This window comes from Salvelinus namaycush, unplaced genomic scaffold, assembly GCF_016432855.1.
Source record: "Salvelinus namaycush isolate Seneca unplaced genomic scaffold, SaNama_1.0 Scaffold269, whole genome shotgun sequence".
Classification (NCBI taxonomy): domain Eukaryota; kingdom Metazoa; phylum Chordata; class Actinopteri; order Salmoniformes; family Salmonidae; genus Salvelinus; species Salvelinus namaycush.
Genome location: NW_024059552.1, coordinates 177,436 through 204,461, shown reverse-complemented (window position 1 = coordinate 204,461; position 27,026 = coordinate 177,436). Strand labels below are relative to the sequence as shown.

Below are 27,026 nucleotides of genomic sequence, written 5' to 3'. Positions count from 1 at the left end.
ACTCATGACCACTGGTAAGGGCACATTTCATTCAATCACCAACATTTTCTATTTTGTCAAAAATATACTTTTGAAATATGTTTTTGTTCATGTTTAAGGCAGCTAGGTGCAAGACCACTACAGAAATGTTACGTCCACTTTGAGTACCATAACTCAAAGTGGATGTAGGCTATAAATGTTTTCCATAACCCTGCAGGTCTTAAATCAATCAATGAAACAACAAACACAAGTGTGAAGCTCCGTAAGTGATTATGTGTATGTAATTTTTCAACTGATTTAATAGTGACTTTAATAGTCTGGAAAGTAGTTTAATGATTGTAAACATATTGTGCTTATTTAGGCTATCACATTTTGTTGAAATAAAATGCAGAAATTCTAATTAAGTACATTTGCCAATTTCAGTTGATCCTGAAGCAACAGAGCAACCCAGAGTTGTCAACACAACATGGCTAAAGGGTCTTCTCATTGGATCCGGGGTCTTGAATGCAGTGCTCATTTTATTGCTGTCAGGTGTGTTTCTACACTTAAAATAGGGTTTGTTAGTAACCTAGTAACATTGTGGTGGTATGGTGTGGCTCAGTTGGTAGAACATGGCACTTGTGCTGCCAGGGTTGTGGGTTTGATTCCCCGTGCCACCCATATGTAAAATGTATGCAAGCATGACTATAAGTCACTGTGGATAAAGGCATCTGCTAAATGGCATATTGTTCTAATATTTTTTGTCTTTCTAAAACTTTTCTTTAGACTGGATACCAGGCAAACCTTTTATTCTATTATATTCTATTCTGCCTTTACATGCAATGTTAGGTTAATCTGTTGCTGTACTTTTGTCTGCATGCATGACCCCAAACCCACTGCAATACGTAAGATGTTACTCAGTGTTGTGTGATCACAATAGTCTATACTAATTCCATCTACATGGGTCATCTTAGCCATTTCGGTGCTGTGGAAGAGAGCTGCTTGCCAGAAGAACCATGACTCTCCTCCAACCCCTGAACCACCTGAAAGGGCAGACAGTCTAGTGGTCAGTATCTGTAGTGGGAATATGGATATATATACAGTATATTAAAATTATATCATATTTATCTTTATGGGGGATGTTTTCACTCATATCCACATTGTTTTTCAGTATGAAGTGATATAGCTGGTACACCCAGCGAGAGGACCAAGGCCCGACCGCATAGCCTCAACCATTTACTCCAGAGTCCAGTTTCCAAATCATGAACTCACAACTACTGCTTAATAAGGTGCCACATCTTGACTTTGGTGGATAATGTGAACTAGAATATGACTTTGGTAGATGAATTGAATCTACTCTGATTATTCCTATATTTATATAATGGATCTAATGCTGCTCTTCGTCACTCGTCTATATACCAGTCAGCAATATCTTACAATTAAATTGTTACTTTTGTGTCTTGATTCATGTTTTTCATTGTTCAGTGCTGGAAATAAGTGTTCATTTGTCTTGAAAGTAAATTCAAACTTTTTGTGTGAAGGGGTTTGTGTATTTCTGTACAAAAATCCCCCAAGCCTTTTGTAGTGTTTTGATGCTCCATCAACCACACATATCCTGTTTGAGAGCTTAGTCGCTTACTGAGCAGCACGCATGTCCCAATTACTGTACAATTTACCATTTTTAACAATGACTTTTTCAAACATTAAACTAGAGTTTTGAATTTTAAGTTCATTAAAAAGCTTACTGCATGTGCCCCATAACACATTTGTGAGTAGAAGTTAGTGGTTTGTCTATTTTAGTTGTTTAAGTTCAGACCACTGTAAGAAAGGTAATGTCAGTGTATTGCACTTTTTTCAAACATTATCTCAGTGTTCACTCTTCATGGAAATAAAATCTCTGTTTTGGAATAAACCACCTCTTATCTGAGGTACTCTACCTACATTGCCTTCAAAGTAAGTGTCCACAAAACAAAGCATTTATAAACAGCATGTTTTAATGGCAGTGGTACCAGTCTCCTATCACTAAATGGGCATCAAGGTCACACGGTGTCTTAAAGCTAGAATCCTTAATTGAAACAATAACAAAGTGGACACCCCGCCTCAATTTTGGTAAAAATCTGAGGGATGGGCCTGTGTAACGGATGTGAAATGGCTAGCTAGTTAGCGGGTACGCGCTACTAGCGTTTCAATTAGTTACGTCACTTGCTCTGAAACCTAGATGTAGTGTTGCCCCTTGCTCTGCAAGGGCCCCGGCTTTTGTGGAGCGATGGGTAACGACGCTTCGTGGGTGTCAGTTGTTGATGTGTGCAGAGGGTCACTGGTTCGCGCCCGTGTCGGGGCGAGTGGACGACGTAAAGTTATACTGTTACATTGATGCTGTTGACCCGGATCACTGGTTGCTGCGGAAAAAGGAGGAGGTTGAAAGGGGGGTGAGTGTAACGGATGTGAAATGGCTAGCTAGTTAGCGGGTACGCGCTACTAGCGTTTCAATTAGTTACGTCACTTGCTCTGAAACCTAGATGTAGTGTTGCCCCTTGCTCTGCAAGGCCCCCGGCTTTTGTGGAGCGATGGGTAACGATGCTTCGTGGGTGTCAGTTGTTGATGTGTGCAGAGGGTCCCTGGTTCGCGCCCGTGTCGGGGCGAGGGGACGTACTGAAGTTATACTGTTACACCTGGATAAATGTAACCACTCACATTCGTAGACAGAACTATGGACAGCCATCCATGATATCAACATTATAGTTTTAACCATGCTTTGAGGCTACACAGTGTTTGTTTATATTTTGGGTTCTGATGGGGTAGGACAGTTGACCAAATCATGAGTCATATATAAGTTGTATTCCTCAAGAATCAATGGGTATATCGTTAATTTATGATAAAAGTCCCTAAATGGAAGAAACAACTAAGGATTCTAGCTTTAATTCCAGTTAGAGGTTATTTTTCAATAGAATTTCCTGCTCTGTATATTTTTACATTTGACCTTCTGCATAATGAGAATGTGATCATTAGGCGAGAGACGAATTGACACTCACCACTTCCTCTTCGCACTTTCCACAGACTTGCTCTTCATGTAGAAACTTTAAGCAAGTTAACAATGACCTTCCACATCATTGTTAGTTTTTTTTCATCACTTTTTGAGGTTTAAGTTTAACTAGTTTAACATTTTAATGTTGTATGCTGAGAATGTAGATGTTGCTTGTGTAATATTGATATAGACTTTTCCTATGATGTTGGTTTATATTTCAGTACATATCGTGACCTTGGCATGTCAGAACAGAAACTGTCTTATAAAACTAAGACCACCTCAACATGCAGATCAGAGGTAAGAAACTTTTTGTACACCACGTGAACAGTTGCAGCATTCTCGCGGACCAAATGATTAAACTTAACAGTATCAAATACTGAAAACCATCCAACATATCATGATGTAACTGACTGTAGGTATGGTCTTTTTAAAAGATTAATTGTATTGTTGTTTTTATTAAATCAGTGACACAGATCACAGCACCACCAAGAGGATTACATCCTGAACTTCTATCAATAGTTATTATTGCAGTATAATGCATAGTTCCACAAGTGCAAGCTAACAACTCCAGCTAGGTCTAGTGTGTTATTGTTTACATGAACGGTCAATCCATTAGTGTAACTATCTTCTAGTAAAATGTCATGATTACAGTAATCAGCTGCTTAACTTCCTTTTTGTTCTAAAGCTGTGACTTCTGACTTCTGTTCAATGAAATTGCAGTGAAGATCACAGGAACAAAAGATATGACTCATGACCCACTCAGTTGAGGGTAAAGTAGAGCAGCAGTTGTTAGAAAGATATTACACAGTGGAAAGTAACACACCACACCACCACACAAACAGCTCATGTAAATGGTCACAGGCTGTGGTTGTATAACAGTATTTCTTCCAGTGATGCTTGTGAAAGAATTAGTCTGGCAAGAGGTTGTCTGTTGCAATACACCTCTATCATGAATGCCTTCACAGGAATTGTTACCCTGCCTTAACAAAGTTGTCTTTAAAAAAAAAAGATATATTTTAGATAAGGCATAGCCTACACATGTCCAGTAAATCCTGTATAATTATTTAGCCATAGCTTCTGGAACAATGATGCAATAATCACAAAACTCTTCAGAGTATCTGTCCTTGATGTCACTTCATTTTTCCTGGTTCTGGCAGGGCAAGGTGTGTGTATGTGTTATGACAGGGTACAGGTGTTAGTTAAGGCAGGTTCCAGGGCCTGGTGCTATGGGGTCTACATATCAGGGAAATGGCTCCATCTACTCTACTGGGCTTCCAAATACCCCCTGTGACATCATCCTCTCAGGCTGGTTAGGTGTGCTGCAAAGGTTGCGTCAATCAAATCTGGTATCAGGATAAAATGTGATTCAGAGTCACCTAATATACTTTAATTATATTTATTTAACACAAGTGATAAATGGTAAATGCAATTTTCGTATATACAGGTTCACTGTATCACCACGCAGGGTAAAGCAGAGAACTGACTAATATAGTACAGACATCTTCTTTTATACTGTGATAGAGGTAGTTCCAACTTTAGAGTTGGCCTGTCACAGTAGAGGCTTAGCGTGGTTTAAACTTGCTAGCCTATCGGTGGTCCCAGCCTCACAGCACTCAGGATTCAAATGTCCGGAATGGTGTTTGTGAAGATTGACCTGAGTTGTCGGTTTCTACACATTCCTCAGTTCCTGTTTTCTTGTTATTCAGCATTTTTCCATCTTGTCTCAACCTTGTGGTTTGCACAGTCGACACCCTAGATTAACAACAGCTTTTCTGCAGTCACGCTATGTTTTGTGATTAACATGTCCTATTTCTATAAGGCATATATTTTTGTTAAAAAGAGAACAAAACCATCCTTCACAAAACAAACAAACTGTAGTCAGGAATTTGAGGTGAGGCAGTTTACACAAACATCTCAGCAAAGTCTCTATAACATCTCAAGGATCACATCAATATAATATAACAGTAATATCATCTGTGTAATATAACCTGCACTTTTTAGTCCTTATGTGTAGTCATGATTTTCAGTGAAACACACAGTCCTACAAATTTTGAGCGGCTACATTTGAACTGGTTGAACAGCACTATCTGCTGAAAATAGTAAGCACTGCTTGTGTTCCCAAATTTTATCCTGGCAACCCAACAAATAACCAACAGAAACCAGGCAAGAGGCAAAAGACCTAGCGCAGGAAAGAGGTGGACACATTATACTCACAAGGGAGTCAAGAGGGAAATCAAGTAAATAATCTAGGAGAGATAATTTACATTCTTAATCCAGCAGCACATTGTCTTTGAACACTTTACAAATAAGCTCTGGTCCAGTACATCACGTCACTTGTAGATTCTGTTTATTAAACTCAGCAGCATGAACGCTATGGACCAGAGCCATGTACAGATAATCTCTATACATACCTCTGTTTCCCTGCTCTGGGGATGTGTCCATTCAGAGAGCCAACCTGTTCAGGCTTATTTCCATTTGAAGAGTCATTGCACCAGCTTGTCTGAAATGACACATAGTATTGTTTCAGCATAACTATTAACCCATTTGCTAAAGCTTTTAACGTGTCTTGAGAGTGATAGGTTTAAATTAGAGAAGAGTCTGGGAATAAGTCCCAAATGGCACCCTGTTCCCCTCAGTGCCCTACTTTTGACCAGTGTCCTATGGGCTTCGGTCAAAAGAAGTGCACTGATTATAGGCAATAGTGTTCCATTTGGGATGTACTTTTGGAGAGTGTGTGACCGACAATGTCCAACTCAAAGGGTTTCATTCACATGAGGATGGGACGTGTATAGTATTTTAGTTATAGTGTATACTTGCCAGCTATGCCTATGGGTATTCAATATTTTTTTGACAGCACCACTTTTGATTTGAATGAAACCTTGTCTTCATCACTGGAATAGATAAATGGTTGAGATAGAAATCATTTAAAAGCTTAGAAACAGCGTTGTCAAACTCTTCTATAATAACATTTATTTTTATTTTTAAATGTAATATTTTAACCTTTAATGTAAATTAACTCTGTTTTCATGTTCGCAATCACACATGTTGTAGTTTAGACCGTATTTGACATCATCTAAAGTTTTGGTGTTGTGCCCGCCATCGGTTGAGAGACAACATGCTCTTGAATACAGGGTGGGTGTCATGTTTTGGCTGATAAATCTACTAAAATATAAATAAAATGGAACCTCAAAGATGGTTGGAGGTCCACACATCAAAACGGTGACATGAATGGGAATATCTCTTGTTTTAAATTATACTGTCAAGCCTCCCTAGGAAACCTTGAAATATAGACAATAGAATATACATTATCATTTAAGTTGATATTCAATAGTGGATGGACCGGCAGTCATCTTTGTGGTAGTAATTAAAAGTTTCAATTTACATTTCAAAACAATTATGTTTTATTCTCAATACACTGGATAGGTGTCACGGCCGTCAAAGAGAGGAGACCAAGGCGCAGCGTGGGATGCGTACATACTAATTTAAAGAACGAACACTAAACAAAATAACAGTGAAGCTATACAAAAATGAGTGCTGACAGGCAACAACACATAGACAACTACCCACACAGACAGGTGGGAAAAGGCAACCTGTCACGATCGTCTTCTTGAGAGAGATTGGACCAAGGCGCAGCGTGTGCAAAATACATCTCTTTATTGTGGAAAAGAGAGAAACACAAAAACGAACACTATACACAAACTAACAAAACAACCGTGAAGCTAAATAACGTAAGTGCACAGACAAGCAACAAACTTTCAACATAGACAATTACCCACAAACACATGATGCCCATGGCTGCCTTAAATATGGCTCCCAATTAGAGACAATAAACCACAGCTGTCTCTAATTGAGAACCAATCTAGGCAGCCATCGACATACAAACACCTAGACAAGACATTGCCCCATTAAACCTACAAACCCCTAGACAAACCAAAACACATACTTCACCATGTCACACCCTGACCTAACTAAAATAATAATGAAATCAAAGATAACTAAGGCCAGGGTGTGACACAACCTATGTATGGTTCTCAATCAGAGACAACGACAGACAGCTGCCTCTGATTGAGAACCACACCCTGCCAAACACATAGAAATACAAATCATAGAAAAAAGAACATAGAATGCCCACCCAAATCACACCCTGACCAAACCAAAATAGAGACATAAAAAGCTCTCTACGGTCAGCGCGTGACAATAGGTGCAGTGAAATGGGTTGATGTACAGGTTCAGCCATAGTAGAACGGCGCTCCTTTGAGCAAGTTAGGGTTAAGTGCCTTGCTCAAGAACACATCTACAGATTTTTCAATTTGTCGGCTCAGGTATTCAAACCAGCGCCCTTTCCGTTGCAGGCCCAATGCTTTATCCGCTAGGCTACCTAACAACCAAATGAAATAGCACTCACCCTGTATTCAAGAGCATGTTGTGTCTCAACAGATGGCAGGGACAACACAAAAAACTCAGATGATGTGGAATAGGGTCTAAGGTAAAACATCTGCAAATATGTATATATATTTGAATGCGTTTTTAGATAATTGTCGTTAAAGTTTAAGAGTGTTAGAGGAAGATGGTACAGGGTGAGGGATCCTGAGAGGATTCATGTGAGTAGGTAGAGATCAAGAGCGTGATGGGAAGAATATGTGCTTCAGTAAAGTTTGATCTTTAGCATTTCTAACCATGGTTACTAATTGTACTGTAGAAATGGATTGAAAGTCACATAACATAGAGGTTGTGGTGGCAGCTGTAGGGGGTGTTGAGTGGTAGTGATATGTCCTCTAAGGCCGTTGGTCTGGAGTAGGACTAGATAGGGTTAAATAGTGCAATGGGTGGTGGATTTTTAGGGATAATAGGTGATATGGCAATTTTCCTTTTCCCCAATGTTGTATTATTGTATCAAAGAATATAATGTAGGTAGGCCGTGAATGGCCTCACACACCAGTACAGTAGGTGACGGTGTATACACCTAAAAGTTTAATGCGATCCGCCAACGAAATCCCAAAGACAAAGTGACCCACTCCAGTGGTAACAGGAAATTGGTGAAAGCGTGTTCACACCCAACCTGTTTGCGCTCTTGGTGCGAAAAACAGGTCTGGTATATTTATAGGCCTACAAATGGCGTGTAGTGTAGGCAAAGCCAATTAAGCCACAAAAACAGCTCTGGTGTTTTTGTACACTGGACAACCAATGAGAAACATTCAATAGAATGACGTACGTTATGCGATTGCGCTGTGCAAGGCTTTCTATCTGACTATAGCCTAATTAAATAGCTATCACAATTAGTAACTGCTAGCTAGCTAGTTTAGTACCTATAACGTGTCATATACGTAAGGTTAAGAAGACATGGATAAAAGGTAGATGTATTTGTACGATTGGTGTTGTGAACTAACGACGTAGGTAGCTAGCTAACGTTACCTACCAGTTAAACAGATGCTGTTGCTCGATAACGTTATAACGCGTTGGCTACAAGACAGAGTTAGCTTTGCAGATGTGTTAGATCTAGTCTAGCTAACAAATTATCAAAATCATTAGTCCTGTTGTTATTTTAAATCTGATATGTAAATGAGCTATTTTAGCAAATAACAGTAAGTTAGCTAGTATTGGCTAACTATGTTAACTGGCCAGCTGAAGTTCTATATAAGAACATAACTATGTCGAATTCTATTGCTAGGAGCTAGCTAGCTGAAGTAGCCTAAACGTGGCCAATTGTCTTGCTAGCTACTAGTTCATATGGCTGTGAGAAGCCTGACCTTGGCATGTTAGACAGAGATGGATCATAGTTAACCAAACATTAATCATTAGCTAGCTTGCCAACCCAACCAAGGTTTATGCGTTATTGTTGTCCCTCCCACGACGTTAGTCCACTCAACAAATGTATCTAGGTAGCCTAATGTTCAACATGTAGCAAGTAGACCTATCTAGGTAGTGACGGAATGTCCCTGTAATCTCAAATAATGTGGATAGGCCTGTACTACAGAGACCTCTTACCGTGCGTTACTTGCACTCACAGGTTAGCCTATAAAACACACTTCACTGCGTCTTTTGTTTTGGATAGGTAATACATAGACTACATTGTTGATTTACACATACTTTTACATATGAATGCAGTCTGGTCTGAAGGCATTTCAAGTACAGTAAAGTAACAGTTCCTTAGGAAGATTAAAACTAGGCCTTAGGAACGTAACATCTGTTGCAACATGTCCTTTAGGTTGACTCTACCTCTTTGGAATGCACCCACCTGTCATTGCCAATAGGGGCCATTCACATCAGTATTATGATTGGTTGCTCAGCCTTTCTTTCATATTCAGCCATGTGTTTATAACCCTGCTAGACTCGTTCCCAACCATAACATTCTCTATCACTACTCCACAGGTGCTGGTTGCCGGTTTGTGTGATCTTGTTGATGGAACTCCAAGGTATTAATATCAGTCATGCTTTATATTGTTTGTTCTTATTCTACATGTGCAAAATGCCATATTGATGTCAGTGTCAGATGCATTCATTGGAGGCTAATTTTGTCTGTTTTGTAGTCTCTTCGCAGGAGAGAGTTAAAGGTTTTACAAGAGGGAAGGTTATTTTACCATGTAGGTACAATGCAATGCCTACTGAAAAGGTCACCATGTTTTGGCGATATAAGGATGACCGTAATGTCTACAATATTGTCAGTGGAAAAGCAGACTTGACAGACCAAGACCGTCAGTTCAGAGACAGAATCAGGATTTTCCCTGAGGAATGGGCAAACGGCAACTTCTCTCTCCTACTGACTGATCTCAAGGACTCTGATAGTGGGAGTTATTCATGTTTCATACCAACAGAGGACATTCTTCGTCAAGTGGAACTTTCTGTTCAAGGTTTGCATTACAACCAAGTGTAACAGCCTCTTTTATCTATACAGTATTGGAATTTCCATTAACATTTTTAAGAAGTTGATGATACAGTATGATCACACTATGAAAATATCCCTCTTTATTTTACAGAGAAACCAACTCCTGAGCCTGAAGTTGGTCCAAAGAGCAGCAGCATGAGCATCAGAGTAGAGAACCTCAGCCCCTTCCTGTTTCTCCTCCTCAGTCCAGCTCTCCATTTCCTTTGATGTACATCACAGAAATTGGTCATTGTACTGCTTATGAGACTGTTGACAAGTTCTGAGTGGTTAAACTGCTGAAATACTTATTTTTTCTTTAATGTATGTAATAATTGACTGCAAATATATATCTTGCTTGAACCACCTTCCTAGAGGTGAGTAAAACAGTTATTCCAAATTGCCTGAAGCCACAGTGTTTACTGATAGGACCACTGCAGGACCACTGCATCCACCTAATGGGGATCCTAGTAAAATACCAAACATTTTAGCTTTGCTTTTGTGAACTAAATTTAATGCACTTTTAATACAATATTTGTTGCTGATTTAAAGGCATAATGTTTTTAAAACCCAGGGCTGTCTGTAAAATTGGAAATAGGATTGAGTCAATGTGTCTCTCCTGTCAACAAGATGCAGCTTTACTTACTAAGATATTGAAGTATTTCCTGATCAGTTATTAATATTGTACTACCAAATGAGTTGTTTTGTTGAGAACTTGAGATTGAACATGTGCTGCACAGTAAAAGCTTATTAGTTCTGTCATCCTTTCAATTAGAAAGTATTTTACTTTGACACCACAGTGTTATTAAAGGAAACATATTCACTTCCTCAATGCTCTTTATTAAAGAGTGTTTCTTATAGCTTTTTGCAAACTATGGTTTGATCATGTGGTTGCACAGTGTGTTCAGTCAGATGTCTGTTAGAAGGAGGAAGTCAGTTCGGTCTCAAAGATTTATCACAGCGCTGAGGATGTCGAGGATTGTTGCCTGTCTTCTGTAAGACCATTTCTTTTTTTTAATGTTATTTATTTTACATTCATTTTACTCTGAGGATGTCGAGGATTGTTGCCTGTCTATTCTGTAAGACCATTTTTTTTTAAATGTTATTTATTTTACATTCATTTTACAATAAATGAAGTGTCTCATGGATTCTTCTGTTCTTAGGTGTCTTAAGACTGTGTGTTGGTGCTGAGGCTTTGACAGAGACACTGGTAGAACTTGGACGCAATGCAACCCTGAACTGTTCTCTTAATGTAAATAATGTACACTGGTACCTACATCGCCACCCACAGCCTCCACTGGCCATACTCCGCTCTTTCACTAGTAGTAGTCCTGCTGCGTTTTATTACAATAATAATTATAGAAAGAAATATTCATTAGAAACAGGACATAGATTGTTAATACAGAATGTAACAGTAGATGATTGTGGAGTGTTCTACTGTGCAAAGAAAGAAAACGATAGTCTCCTTTTCAGTAACGGCACCAGACTCATGACTGCTGGTAAGGGCACATTTCATTCAATGATCAATATACTGTATTTTTTCTATAAGATACATTTGAAAAGTGTTTTTGTTCATGTTTTACGCAGCAAGGTGCAAGACCACTACAGAAATGTATCATAACTTATAGTGGATGTAGGCTACACATATTTACCATAAAACTGCAGGACTTGAATCAATCAATGAAACAACAAACAAAAGTTTGATGTTTAGTAAGTGATTATGTCTTTAATTTTCCAACTGATTTAACAGTAACTTTAATAGTCTGGGAAGTGTTTTAATTATTGTAAATATATTGTGCTTATATAGGCTATCAAATTTTGTTGAAATAAATGCACTAAATTTGAAAAAGTACATTTGCACATTTCAGTTGATCCTGAAGCAACAGAGCAACCCAGAGACGTCAACACAACATGGCTAAAGGGTCTTCTCATTGGATCTGGGGTCTTGAATGCGGTGCTCATTTTATTGCTGTCAGGTGTGTTTCTACACTCTTAAAATAGGGTTTGTTAGTAACCTAGTAACATCTGGGTGGCACCACCATGCATGTGGCTTTGATTCCCGGTGCCACCCATACGTAAAATGTATTCACGCATGACTATAAGTCACTTTGGATAAAAGCGTCTGATAAATTGCATATTATTCTATTTTTTATCTTACTAAAACTTTTATTTAGACGATACCAGGCTAACCTTTCCTGCCTTTACATGCAATGCTAGGACTATCTGTTACTGTACTTTTGCCCCAATACACACTGCAATATGTAAGATGTTACTCAGTGTTGTGTGATCACAATAGTCTATTCTAATTCCATCTATATGGGTCATCTTAGCCATTTCAGTGCTGTGGAAGAGAGCTGCTTGCCAGAAGAACCATGACTCTCCTCCAACCCCTGAACCACCTGAAAGGGCAGACAGTCTAGTGGTCAGTATCTGTAGTGGGAATATGGATATATATATATATATACAGTATATTAATATTATATCACGTTTATCTTTATGAGGGATGTTTTCACTCATATCCACATTTGCTTTTCAGTATGACGTGATACAGCTGGTACCCCCACCAAGAGGACCAAGGCCCAACTGCATTGCCTCAACTATTTACTCCAGAGTTCAGTTTCCAAATCTTGAACTCACAACTACTGCCTAATAAGGTGCCACATCTGCATCTACCCTTCCTCTTCCATCTGGTTTAACATATCTCGACTATTGTGATAATAGTTATGGCGTTGGTGGATAATGTGAACTAGAATATAACTTTGGTAGATAATGTGAATCTACTCTGAATATTAATATCTTTGTATACTGTACAGTATCTAATGCTGCTCTTCGTCACTCGTCTATATACCAGTCAGCAATATCTTTGAAGGAAATTATTACTTTTGAGTCTTGATTCATGTTTTTCATTGTTCATTCCTGGAAATAAGTTAATTTGTGCCTGTCTTGAAAGTAAATTGTAACTTTTTGTGTGAAGCAGTTAGGAAGATATATATCCATATTCCCACTACAGATACTGACCACTAGACTGTCTGCCCTGTGGATTTATGTAGAAAAAGCCCCCAAGCCTTTTGTAGTGTATTGATGCTGCATCAACCACACATATCCTGTTTGAGAGCTTAGTCGCTTACTGAGCAACACGCATGTCCCAATTACTGTACAATTTACCATTTTTTATAATAACTTTTTCAAACATTAAATTAGAGTTGTCCATTTTAAGTTCATTAAAAAGCCTACTGCATGTGCCCCATAACACCTTTGTGAGTAAGAGTATCCACAAAACAAAGCATTTATAAACAGCATGTTTTAATGGCAGTGGTACCAGTCTCCTATCACTAAATGGGCATCAAGGTCACAAGATGTCTTAAAGCTAGAATCCTTAATTGAAACAATAACAAAGTGGACTCCCCGCCTCAATCTTGGTAGAAATCTGAGGGATGGGCCTGGAGATATGTAACCACTCACATTCGTAGACAGAACTATGGTCAGATCATCCATGATATCAACATTATAGTTTTAACCATGCTTTGAGGCTACACAGTGTTAGTTTACATTTACTGTGTTTACAAACAAGCTTATATTTTGGGTTCTGATTGGGTAGGACAGTTGAACAAGCGCATGAGGAATTTATAAGTTGTATTCCTCCCACAACATGTAAAGTGTTTTTCATGGGCTGAAATTAAAGATCCCAGAAATGTTCCATATGCACTGAAAGCTTATTTCTCTCAAATGTTGCGTACAAATTTGTTTACATCTCTATTAGTAAACATTTCTCCTTTGCCAAGTTTATCCATCCACCTGACAGGTGTGGCATATCAAGAAGCTGATTAAACGGCATGATTATTACACAGGTGCACCTTGTGCTGGAGACAATAAAAGGCCACTCGAAAATGTGCGGTTTCATCACACAACACAATGCCACAGATGTCTCAAGTTTTGCAATTGGCACACTGACTGCAGGAATGTCCAACAGAGCTGTTGCCAAATAATGGAATGTTAGCTTCTCTACCATAGGCTGCCTCCAACGTCGTTTTAGAGAATTTGGCAGTACATCCAACTGGCCTCACAACCGCAGACCATGAGTAATCACGCCAGCCCATGACCTTAATATCCAGCTTCTTCACCAGTGGAATCGTCTGGGGCAGGGGGGAGAGAGTGCTGAGGAGTATTTATGTCTGTAATAAAGCCCTTTTGTGTGAAGAACTCATTCTGATTGACTGGGCCTAGCTCCCCTGTGGGTGGACCTGGCTCCCCTGTGGGTGGGCTTATGACCTCCCAGGCCTACCCATGGCTGCGCCCCTGCCAAGTCATGTGAAATCCATAGGTTAGGGCCTAGTTAATATATTTAAATTGACTGATTTCCTTCAACGAACTGTAACTTGTTGCGTTTATATTTTTGTTCAGTATATAAAAGTTTAAAAAATGGATTTAGCAACTAAGCTTTAATACCAGGGATATTTTGAAAAATCCTTTTTCAATGGAATTTCCTACTCTGTATATATATTTTTAATGTTTGACCTTCTGCATAATGAGAAATGGTCACTAAGCAAGAGATGAATTGACACTCACCACTTCCTCTTTGCACAGACTGCGCTTCATGTGGAAACTTTAAGCAAGTTAACAATGACCTTACACATCATTATGTTTGGTTTTTTTCATGAATTTTTGAAGTTTTAACTTCACTACTTAAGTTAGGTGTTCCACTAGTAATGTAAGCTGAAAGCTTTGCTATGAGACTCAAAATTGAGCTCAGGTTCATCCTGTTTCCATTGATCATCCTTGAGACATTTCTACAACTTGATTGGAGTCCACCTGTGGTAAATTCCATTGTTTGGACATGATTTGGAAAGGCACACAACTGTCTATATAAGGTCCACACAGCTGACAGCGCATGTCAGAGCAAAAAACAAGCCAAACAAGGTCAATGGAAAAAAACAGACAAAACCCCGCCCCAATTTAATCAATTTTAGAATAAGGCTGTAACGTAATAAAATGTGGAAAAATGTCAAGGGGTCTGAATACTTTCCGAATGCACTGTACAACATTGGCTATGCAGTAAATCTGTTTTGTTTACCCCAGAGGTTTATACTGACTAAATCAGACTTCCAACTGCAGGTCATCATGGGAGAACTGTCTTCTGTCCATTTACAGCGTTCTGAATGTTATTCTGATGGTTATGATCCTGGGTGTGTAAATGGAAATACTAGATAATATCAAAATGTAAAAGTTTTAAATAGTTTAACATTTTAATGTTGTATGCTGAGAATGTTGCTTGTGTAATATTGATATTTCAGTACATATCGTGACCTTGGCATGTCAGAACAGAAGCTGCTTTTAAAAACTAAGACCACCTCAAGATGCCTACCAGAGGTAAGAAACTTTTTGTTTGGTGCCTGAACAGTTGCAGCATTCTCAAAGACCAATTGATTAAACTTAAACAGTATCAAATACTGAAACTCATACAACATATTAACTTAACTAATAACTTTTGACTGTAGATATGTATGGTCTTTGTAAAATATGAATTGCATTGTTTGTTTTTTCAAAGTCATGTGACAATATTACAGTGAACATATTAGTAAAATACTCTTGTGAATATGCCTGTATCCTATCACCCCTTTCTACCGCTAGTCAGTAATTAATAAAAACATGCTTCTTCATTTCCCCTTTGACATTTATATGTACTTTGCTAAAATGCATGTATGATGTAGTCCTAGTGAGTTATTGTATACATGAACGGTCAATCCATTAGTGTAACTATCTTCTAGTAAAATGTCATGATTACAGTAATCAGCTGTTTAACTTCCTTTTTGTTCTAAAGCTCTGTGACTTCTGTGGAAATGGCCAATGAAATTGCAGTAAGGATCACGGGAACAAAATACTTGTATGACTCACGGCCCAATCAGTTGAAGTAGAGCCTTTTAGTTACAAGAAAGCTCTTGCACAGTGGAAAATACCACACACCACAACACGCAAAAATAGCACATGTAAATGGTGATTGTTTCCAGTATTCTAACAGTAGTTGTTTATGTGATGCTTGTGCAATAGTTTGTCTGGCAGAAGGTGGTCTGTTGCAATACACATCATAATGAATGGTTTCACAGGAACTATTACCCTGTTCTAACAAAGTTGTCTTAAACCAGAACAACCTTTTAGATATGAACACTATAATATGTGTTTCCTGTGTAGAGTAAGTCATGCACAATGATTTAGCCATAGTTTTTGGACAATTAATGCAACAAAAAAAACAACAACAACAAAAAACATGGCGCCGACAAAGATGGTCACCTCGCTTCAGGTCCTTAGGAAACTATGCAGTAATTTGTTTTTTTATGTATTATTTCTTACATTGTTAGCCCAAAAAATCTCAAGTGTTATTACATACATCCGGGAAGAACTATTGGATATAAAAGCGACGACAACTTACCAATATTACGACCAGGAATACAACTTTCCCGTAGCAGATCCTTTGTTCAGACCTCCACCCTGGACATGGGATCTTATCCCAGAGGCCGACCCAAAACAACGTCGTCGCCGCAGATGAGGCAGATGGAGCGGCCTACTGGTCAGACTTAGAAGGCGAGCACACCATCCACCGCTTCCGAGCATATTACTTGCCAATGCCCAATCTCTAGATAACAAGGTGGACGAAATTAGGGCACGAGTTGCCTTCCAGAGAGACATCAACGACTGTTTCACAGAAACATGGCTCACTCGGGATATGTTGTCAGAGTCGGTACAGCCACCCGGTTTCTTCATGCATCACGCCGACAGAAACAAACAACTATCTGGTAAGAAGAAGGGCAGAGGTGTATGCCTTATGATTAACCACTCATGGTGTGATCATAACAACATACAGGAACTCAAGTCCTTTTGTTCACCTGACCTAGAATTCCTTACAATCAAATGCCGACCGCATTATCTACCAAGAGAATTCTCTTCGATTATAGTCACAGCCGTGTATATCCCCCCCAAGCAAATACCTCGATGGCCCTGAAAGAACTTCACTGGACTCTATGTAAACTGGAAACCATATATCCTGAGGCTGCATTTATTGTAGCTGGGGATTTTAACAAAGCTAATCAGAGATCAAGGCTTCGTAAATTCTATCAGCATATCGAATGCGCGACACGGGCTGGTAGCATTCTGGACCATTGCTACTCTAACTTCCGCAATGCATACAAAGCCCTCCTCCGCCCTCCCTTCGGAAATCTGACCATGACTTCATTTTGTTGAAGTCATGGCCAGCATATAGACAGAAAATAAAACAGGAAACGCCCATGCTCAGGTCTATCCAACGCTGGTCTGACCAATCGGATTCCACGCTTCAAGATTGCTTCGATCACGTGAACTGGGATATGTTCCTGGTAGCCTCAGGCAATAACATTGACGTATACGCTGACTCTGTGAGCGAGTTTATTAGCAAGTGCATCGGTGATGTTGTACCCACTGTGACGATTAAAACCTTCCCTAACCAGAAACCGTGAATTGATGGCAGCATTCGCACAAAACTGAAAGCGCGAACTACCACTTTTAATCATGGCAAGGCGACTGGAAACATCACCGAATACAAACAGTGTAGCTATTTCCTCCGCAAGGCAATCAAGCAAGTAAAGTGTCAGTATAGAGACAAAGTAGAGACGAAATTCAATGGCTCAAACAAGAGACGCATGTGGCAGGGTCTACAGTCAATCACGGATTACAAAAAGAAAACCATTCCCATCGCGGACATCAACGTCTTGCTCCCAGACAAATTAAACAACTTCTTTGCTCGCTTTGAGGACAATACAGTGCCACTGACACGGCCCGCTACCAAAACCTGCGGGCTCTCCTTCACCGCGGCCAATGTGAGTAAAACATTTAAACGTGTTATCCCCTCGCAAGGCTGTCGGCCCAGATGGTATCCCTAGCCGCGTCCTCAGAGCATGCGCAGTGCAAATGGGTCCTGGACTTTCTGATGGGCCGCCCCCAGGTGGTGAGGGTAAGAAACAACATCTCCACTCCGCTGATCCTCAACACTGGGGCACCACAAGGTTGCGTTCTCAGCCCTCTCCTGTACCCCCTGTTCACACATGATTGCGTGGCCATGCACGCCTCCAACTCAATTATCAAGTTTGCAGACGACACTAGAGTGGTAGGCTTGATTACCAACAAGGACACCAACCACCCGAGCCACTGCCTGTTCACCCCGCTATCATCCAGAAGGCGAGGTCAGTACAGGTGCATAAAAACTGGGACAGAGAGACTTAAAAACACCTTCTATCTCAAGGCCATCAGACTGTTAAACAGAGGCTGCTGCCAACATACAGACTCAAATCTCTTGCAACTTTAATAAATGGACTTAACAAAGTTTTCACTACACACTTTAATAATGTTTACATATCCTACATTACTCATCTCATATGTACAGTTGAAGTCGGAAGTTTACATACACCTTAGCCAAATACATTTAAACTCAGTTTTTCACAATTCCTGACATTTAATCCTAGTAAAAATGCCCTGTCTTACGCCAGTTAGGATGACCACTTTATTTTAAGAATGTGAAATGTCAGAATAATAGCATTTCTTTCATCACATTCCCAGTTGGTCAGAAGTGTACATACGCTCAATTAGTATTTGGTAGCATTGCCTTTAAATGGTTTCACTTTGGTCAAACGTTTCGGGTAGCCTTCCACAAGCTTCCCATAATAAATTGGGTGAATTTTGGCCCATTCCTCCTGACAGAGCTGGTGTAACTGAGTCTGGTTTGTAGGCCTCCTTGCTCGCACACGCTCTTTCAGTTCTGCCCACAAATCTTCTATAGGATTGAGGTCAGGGCTTGTGATGGCCACTCCAATACCTTGACTTTGTTGTTCTTCAGCCATTTTGCCACAACTTTGGAAGTATGCTTGGGGTCATTGTCCATTTGGAAGACCTATTTGCGACCAAGCTTTAACTTCCTGACTGATGTCTTGAGATGTTGCTTCAATATATCCACATAATTTTCCAACCTCATGATGCCATCTATTTTGTGAAGTGCACCAGTCCCTCCTGCAGCAAAGCACCCCCACAACAGGATGCTGCCACCCCGTGCTTCACGGTTGGGATAGTGTTCTTCGGCTTGCAAGCCTCCCCCTTTTTCCTCCAAACATAACGATGGTCATTATGGCCAAACAGTTCTATTTTTGTTTCATCAGACCAGAGGACATTTCTCCAAAAAGTACAATCTTTGTCCCAATGTGCAGTTGCAAACTGTAGTCTGGCTTTTTTATGGCGGTTTTGGAGTAGTGGCTTCTTCCTTGCTGAGCGGTTTTTCAGGTTATGTCCATATAGGACTCGTTTAACTGTGGATATAGATACTTTTGTACCGGTGTCCTCCAGCATCTTCACAAGGTCCTTTGCTGTTGTTCTGGGATTTATTAGCACTTTTCACACCAAAGTATGTTAATCTCTAGGAGACAGAATGCATCTCCTTCCTGAGCGGTATGATGGCTGCGTGGTCCCATGGTGTTTATACTAGCATACTATTGTTTGTACAGATGAACGTGGTACCTTCAGGCGTTTGGAAATTGCTCCCAAGGATGAACCAAACTTGTGGAGGTCTACATTTTTTTCTGAGGTCTTAGCTGATTTCTTTTGATTTTCCCATGGTGTCAAGCAAAGAGGCACTGATTTTGAAGGTAGGCCTTGAAATATATCCACAGGTACACCTCCAATTGACTCAAATTATGTCAATTAGCCTATCAGAAGCTTCTAAAGCCATGACATCATTTTCTGGAATTTTCCAAGCTGTTTAAAGTCACAGTCAACTTAGTGTATGTAAACTTCTGACCCACTGGAATTGTGATACAGTGAATTATAAGTGAAATAATCTGTCTGTAAACAATTGTTGGAAAAATTACTTGTGTCATGCACAAAGTAGATGTCCTAACCGACTTGCCAAAACGATAGTTTGTTAACAAGAAATTTATGGAGTGGTTGAAAAATGTGTTTTAATGACTCCAACCTAAGTGTATGTAAACCTCCGACTTCAACTGTATATACTGTATTCTATACCATCTACTGCATCTTGCCTATGCCGCACGGCCATCGCTCATCAATATATTTACATGTACATATTCTTATTCATCCCTTTACATTTGTGTGTATAAGGTAGTTGTTGTGAATTTGTTAGATTACTTGTTAAATATTACTGCACTGTCGGAACTAGAAGCACAAGCATTTCACTACACTCGCATTAACATCTGCTAACCATGTGTATTTGACCAATAAAATTTGATTTGAGTTGATATTAACAAAACTCCTCAAATGGTCTGTTGTTGATGACACTTCAGTTACCCAGTGTTATGGCAGGGTAAGGTGTGACACTGCCTGGTGTTATGGTGTCTACATAGTCTTGAAAACTGACCCTATGCAACACAGTGACTAAGGTGTGGTTTCAACGATGGACTCTTTTGGCATAGAGGAACTACCTCACTGCCATAACTATGTTCACTGTAAGGTTGTTGTATTTGACGCATGTGACAAATAAAATTTGATTTGATTTGATTTGACTAGGGTCTACATATCAGGGAAATGGCTCCATCTACAGGGACTCTACTGGGCTTCTAAATACCCCATGTGACATCATCCTCCCAGGCAGTGTCACACCTTACCCTGCCATAACACTGGGTAACTGAAGTGTTACCCAGTCTTAGAGTAGGAGTGCTGACCTAGGATCAGGTCCCCCCTGTCCATGCGATCTTGTCCATTATGATCTAAAGCTTACAACTGATCCTAGATCAGCACCCCTACTGAGATGCTTTATGAATATGGGCCCAGCTAGGGCCCTTGTACCAGTTCAGAGACTGACTCTGTTACTCCACAACAAATACATTAATAGGCTTACATTACTATGTAACAAATTGTTATTTACATAGCACATTTCTTACAAAAATGCAGTTCAAAGTGCTTAAAAATAATGCTTTGGAGGGTGAGGGCTAGGGCCATTCCCCCCAGAAATGTCCGGGAACTTGCAGGTGCCTTGGTGGAAGAGTGGGGTAGCATCTCACAGCAAGAACTGGCTAATCTGGTGCAGTCCACGAGGAGGAGATGCACTGCAGTACTTCTCTGGTGGCCACACCAGATACTGACTGTTACTTTTGAGTTTGACCCCCCTTTGTTCAGGGACACATTATTCAATTTCTGTTAGTCACATGTCTGTGGAACTTGTTCAGTTCATGTCTCAGTTGTTGAATCTTGTTATGTTCATACAAATACTTACACATGTTAAGTTTGCTGAAAATAAACGCAGTTGACAGTGAGAGGACATTTCTTTTTTTGCTGAGTTTATATCATACATATACAGGTAATTGTAGTTAAACAATATTCCTTTAATATAAGTGATAAGGGTACAATATGACACAATATACTATTCAAAATAATATTTTGGTTATCCAGCAAGAGAGTTCTCTCTTGGTTTATTAACATTCTTGAAAGGCTGTCACCCCTACGGAACCCAGACATTCCGTTTCTTCTAGAACGTCTTCTAGAACCACCTGGTTCTGTTCTAGGTACTCAAACTGAGTCAGGAGTTCCTTGTGGATGATGGGGATGGTTTTGTAGCTGAACAACGGTGGAGGATCGACATCCACTGGTTGTAGTTTGATCTTCAGGATGTCTTCAACAGGGGAGTTCTTCTTCTGATGCTTGGTAGTGTTACTGAATTTGGTCATCAGGTCCTGTTGCGACCGGTAGCTGTCGTGGTCGATAAGGAAAGCTAAGGTCCTGTTGCATGATCCTTGGCAGGACCTCAGTTTGATGTCAATGTCCACCTAAGGTGCAGTGGCACACAGAGTAAACAGAGGCACCCTATTCCCTACATAGTACACTAGTTTTGACGAGGGCCACCTATGCACAGCATTTTGGACGCAGGCAGGCGTTCATGTCTGAAACACAGAGATGCAGACAATGCATCCAAAATGCCACCCTATTCACTAAATAGTGCACTACTTTTGACCAGGGACCTAAAAACCAGTAGGTTGCTAAACTGAGCAACAGCACTGTAAAAACAGTGACTAACCCAGGGGATGTGTCTGAAATGCTGATCTGGCCATAGCCTACTGTATTTGTAATCGTTTCTGTAATTGACAGATAGACAGATCGCATGATAGCGCACTCGTAATTGGAAAAAAATATGTTTTAAAATGCTTAAATAGAGGTTGGCAATAGCTAGGTTAATCATCTCCCTGCACGTTAATATAAACCAAGGCAGCAGCAGATCAGGAGCAGTGTGTGTGTGTTTTCAATATGCAGAGGGACAAATTATTTTTTCCTACCCTCTCTCCGATTGTTAAGTATTATGCACATTGATAGCCTGCTATCAAACATCCATGCCAGCTGATTTATAATGCTGTAGTAGCAGCAGACAGTACATATGTAGGATCTTAATTTGATCATGCTTTTGTTGCAAAAGTTTGTAATTTCCACTTTAAAATGTCAGACTTGATTTGCCCTGACGAAAAATTTATCAACCCCTACAAAAATGTCCATTAGCTATAATCCACATAATAATTCACATTTCCTGTTGCTTCAAGATTATTTTCCTGTTGTAGCATACTGACTCAAATGAAGATCCTACATCTGTAACGTCCTGACCAGAGTTCTTATGTGTTTTGCTTGTTTAGTGTTGGTCAGGACGTGAGCTGGGTGGGAATTCTATGTTGTGTGTCTAGTTCGTCTGTTTCTATGTTCAGCCTGATATGGTTCTCAATCAGAGACAGCTGTCAATCGTTGTCCCTGATTGAGAATCATATATAGGTGGCTTGTTTTGTGTTGGGGATTGTGGGTGGTTGTTTCCTGTCTTTGTGTTTTGTCTGCACCAGCAAGGACTGTGACGGTTAGTGTGTTTTGTCAGTTTGTATAGTGTTTTTGTTTTGTCCTATTAAATTCATTATGTCTAATTACCACGCTGCACATTGGTCCTCTGATCCTTCTCGCCTCTCCTCGTCTGAGGAGGAGGACGAAGTAGACTGCCGTTACAACATCTATCTAAATCAGGGATGTTCAATGTCGTTCTTGGAGGGAAGAACCACTACTAATTCAGACCTGGGACACCAGGTGAATGCAATTAACAGCTCTGCTCTAATATGGTTGGACTATTGGAGCAAAACATGCGTGGAGAAGAGACCGGTGACAATCAAGCAAACAGAGTGTAATAGCTACCCAAGTGTGCGTCGTCCAAAACCCGGGACATGTTTTCACTGAGCCGTAAGCAAGCATGACTAGGTCTTCAGGTGTTATTACATATACCATGTTTCATACCCATTTCAGATATAAAGAAAATACGGAATAAAGAAGATGGTGGGGTAAAGAACACAGGGTTTATTTTTGAAGAATAACAGAAACACAGAGTAGAAAGTGGGGTGTGTCTGAAATGGCTCTCTATTCAATGTTTAGTGCACTTTTGTTGTAGTATGCCCCTATTGGCTCTGGTCAGAAGTAGTGCACCATCTAGGGAATATGGTGCAATTCTGGACAGGGACAGACAATGTCCACCTGAATTACAGAGAGACAGGAGAGTAAACAGATAGTATTTGACCAAAGCTTACAGTTTAACTCTGAGGTAAACACTAAAGGGCCTTGACTGGTGGCATGAGGTTGGAGAAGATCATGTTAAGTCAAAGTTTGGTGTTGCAAAGTTTAACCCCCCAGTTTTAAAAAAAAATTAATGTTTTGTTACATTTTATTTAACTAGGCAAGTCAGTTAAGAACAAATTATTTTTTACAATGACTGCCCATCAAAAGGTGTACTGCGGGGACGGGGATTAAAAATAAAATAAAAATATAGGACAAAACACACATCACAACAAGAGAGAAAACACAACACTACATAAAGAGAGACCTAAGACAACAACATAGCATGGCAGCAACACATGAAAACACAGCATGGTAGCAACACAACATGACAACAGCACAAAACATGGTACAAACATTATTGGGCACAGACAACATCACAAAGGACCCGAAGGTAGAGACAACAATACATCACGCGAAGCAGCCACAACTGTCAGTAAGAGTGTCCATGATTGAGTCTTTGAATGAAGAGATGGCGATAAAACAAACCAGTTTGAGTGTTTTTTGCAGCACGTTCCAGTCGCTAGCTGCAGCGAATTGAAAAGAGAAGCGACCCAGGGATGTGTGTGATTTGGGGACCTTGAACAGAATGTAACTGGCAGAACGGGTGTTGTATGTGTTGGATGAGGGCTGCAATAGGTATCATAGATAGGGTGGAGTGAGGCCTAAGAGGGTTTTATAAATAAGCATCAACCAGTGGGTCTTGCGACGGGTATACAGAGATGACCAATTTACAGAGTAGTATAGAGTGCAGTGATGTGTCCTATAAGCTCTAGCTCCACAATGAAATAGGGTGCAGGCCAGGCAGCAGGCTGTTAGCCAACCTGCCAGCTTAGTGGAGTCTGCCGCTAGCATAGTCAGTGTAGTCAGCTCAGCCAATCCAATTGAGACTGTGTCTGTGCCTCGACCTAGGTTGGGCAAAACTAAACATGGCGGTGTTCGCCTTAGCAATCTCATTAGGATAAAGACCTTCTCCATTCCTGCCATTATTGAAAGAGATCGTGATACCTCACATCTCAAAATAGGGCTACTTAATGTTAGATCCCTCACTTCAAAGGCAGTTATAGTCAATGAACTAATCACTGATCATAATCTTGATGTGATTGGCCTGACTGAAACATGGCTTAAGCCTGATGAATTTACTGTGTTAAATGAGGCCTCACCTCCTGGTTACACTAGTGACCATATCCCCCGTGCATCCCGCAAAGTGTTGCTAACATTTACGATCGCAAATTTCAATTTACAAAAAAAAAAATGACGTTTTCGTCTTTTGAGCTTCTAGTCATGAAATCTATGCAGCCTACTCAATCACTTTTTATAGCTACTGTTTACAGGCCTCCTGGGCCATATACAGCGTTCCTCTCTGAGTTCCCTGAATTCCTATCGGACCTTGTAGTCATAGCAGATCATATTCTAATTTTTGGTGATTTTAATATTCATATGGAGAAGTCCACAGACCCACTCCAAAAGGCTTTCGGAGCCATCATCGACTCAGTGGGTTTTGTCCAACATGTCTCTGGACCTACTCACTGCCACAGTCATACTCTGGACCTAGTTTTGTACCATGGAATAAATGTTGTAGATCTTAATGTTTTTCCTCATAATCCTGGACTATCGGACCACCATTTTATTACGTTTGCAATCGCAACAAATAATCTGCTCAGACCCCAACCAAGGAGCATCAAAAGTCGTGCTATAAATTCTCAGACAACACAAAAATTCCTTGATGCCCTTCCAGACTCATTCTGCCTACCCAAGGACGTCAGAGGACAAAAATCAGTTAACCACCTAACTGAGGAACTCAATTTAACCTTGCGCAATACCCTAGATGCAGTTGCACCCCTAAAAACGAAAAACATTTGTCATAAGAAACTAGCTCCCTGGTATACAGAAAATACCCGAGCTCTGAAGCAAGCTTCCAGAAAATTGGAACGGAAATGGCGACACACCAAACTGGAAGTCTTCCGACTAGCTTGAAAAGACAGTACCGTGCAGTATCGAAGAGCCCTCACTGCTGCTCGATCATCCTACTTTTCCAACTTGAGGAAAATAAGAACAATCCAAAATTTATTTTTGATACTGTTGCAAAGCTAACTAAAAAGCAGCATTCCCCAAGAGAGGATGGCTTTCACTTCAGCAGTAATAAATTCATGAACTTCTTTGAGGAAAAGATCATGATCATTAGAAAGCAAATTACAGACTCCTCTTTAAATCTGCGTATTCCTCCAGGGCTTAGCTGTCCTGGATCTGCACAGCTCTGCCAGGGCCTGGGATCGGGAGAGACACTTAAGTGTTTTAGTACTATATCTCTTGACACAATGATGAAAATAATCATGGCCTCTAAACCTTCAAGCTGCATACTGGATCCTATTCCAACTAAACTACTGAAAGAGCTGCTTCATGTGCTTGGCCCTCCTATGTTGAACATAATAAACGGCTCTCTATCCACCGGATGTGTACCAAACTCACTAAAAGTGGCAGTAATAAAGCCTCTCTTGAAAAAGCCAAACCTTGACCCGGAAAATATAAAAAACTATCGGCCTATATCGAATCTTCCATTCCTCTCAAAAATTTTAGAAAAAGCTGTTGCGCAGCAACTCACTGCCTTCCTGAAGACAAACAATGTATACGAAATGTTTCAGTCTGGTTTTAGACCCCATCATAGCACTGAGACTGCACTTGTGAAGGTGGTAAATGACCTTTTAATGGCGTCAGACCGAGGCTCTGCATCTGTCCTCGTGCTACTAGACCTTAGTGCTGCCTTTGACACCATCGATCACCACATTCTTTTGGAGAGACTGGAAACCCAAATTGGTCTACATGGACAAGTTCTGGCCTGGTTTAGATCTTATCTGTCGGAAAGATATCAGTTTGTCTCTGTGAATGGTTTGTCCTCTGACAAATCAACTGTACATTTCGGTGTTCCTCAAGGTTCCGTTTTAGGACCACTATTGTTTTCACTATATATTTTACCTCTTGGGGATGTTATTCGAAAACATAATGTTAACTTTCACTGCTATGCGGATGACACACAGCTGTACATTTCAATGAAACATGGTGAAGCCCCAAAATTGCCCTCGCTAGAAGCCTGTGTTTCAGACATAAGGAAGTGGATGGCTGAGAACTTTCTACTTTTAAACTCGGACAAAACAGAGATGCTTGTTCTAGGTCCCAAGAAACAAAGAGATCTTCTGTTAAATCTGACAATTAATCTTGATGGTTGTAAAGTCGTCTCAAATAAAACTGTGAAGGACCTCGGCGTTACTCTTGACCCTGATCTCTCTTTTGACGAACATATCAACTGTTTCAAGGACAGCTTTTTTCCATCTACGTAACATTGCAAAAATCTGAAATTTTCTGTCCAAAAATGTGGCAGAAAAATTAATCCATGCATTTGTTACTTCTAGGTTAGACTACTGCAATGCTCTACTTTCCGGCTACCCGGATAAAGCACTAAATAAACTTCAGTTAGTGCTAAATACGGCTGCTAGAATCCTGACTAGAACCAAGAAATTTGATCATATTACTCCAGTGCTAGCTTCCCTACACTGGCTTCCTGTTAAGGCAAGGGCTGATTTCAAGGTGTTACTGTTA

General features: G+C 40.1%; 2 protein-coding genes and 1 long non-coding RNA gene across 4 annotated transcripts in view; 2 read left to right on the top strand and 1 right to left on the bottom strand.

Annotated features, from left to right (window-relative positions):
* The window catches only part of LOC120039379 (sentrin-specific protease 7-like), an 80,265-nt gene that overhangs the window by 49,717 nt on the left and 3,522 nt on the right, over nucleotides 1-27,026 (bottom strand). The gene's annotated exons all lie outside the window — the stretch shown is intronic.
* LOC120039385 lies at nucleotides 78-12,503 on the top strand. 2 transcript variants are annotated; one of them, XR_005475393.1, is made up of 3 exons: nucleotides 78-510; nucleotides 12,173-12,264; nucleotides 12,379-12,503. It is a non-coding gene; the product is annotated as an uncharacterized LOC120039385 (long non-coding RNA). The 2 variants fall into 2 exon arrangements; XR_005475392.1 differs by lacking the exons at nucleotides 12,173-12,264; nucleotides 12,379-12,503 and adding exons at nucleotides 933-1,024; nucleotides 1,130-1,410.
* Nucleotides 8,227-10,988, top strand: LOC120039381 (CD276 antigen homolog). The gene is made up of 4 exons (XM_038984815.1): nucleotides 8,227-8,334; nucleotides 9,353-9,396; nucleotides 9,511-9,831; nucleotides 9,958-10,988. The coding sequence occupies exons 1-4, from the start codon at nucleotides 8,324-8,326 to the stop codon at nucleotides 10,071-10,073; spliced, it is 492 nt and encodes a 163-aa protein (XP_038840743.1). The 5' UTR covers nucleotides 8,227-8,323; the 3' UTR covers nucleotides 10,074-10,988.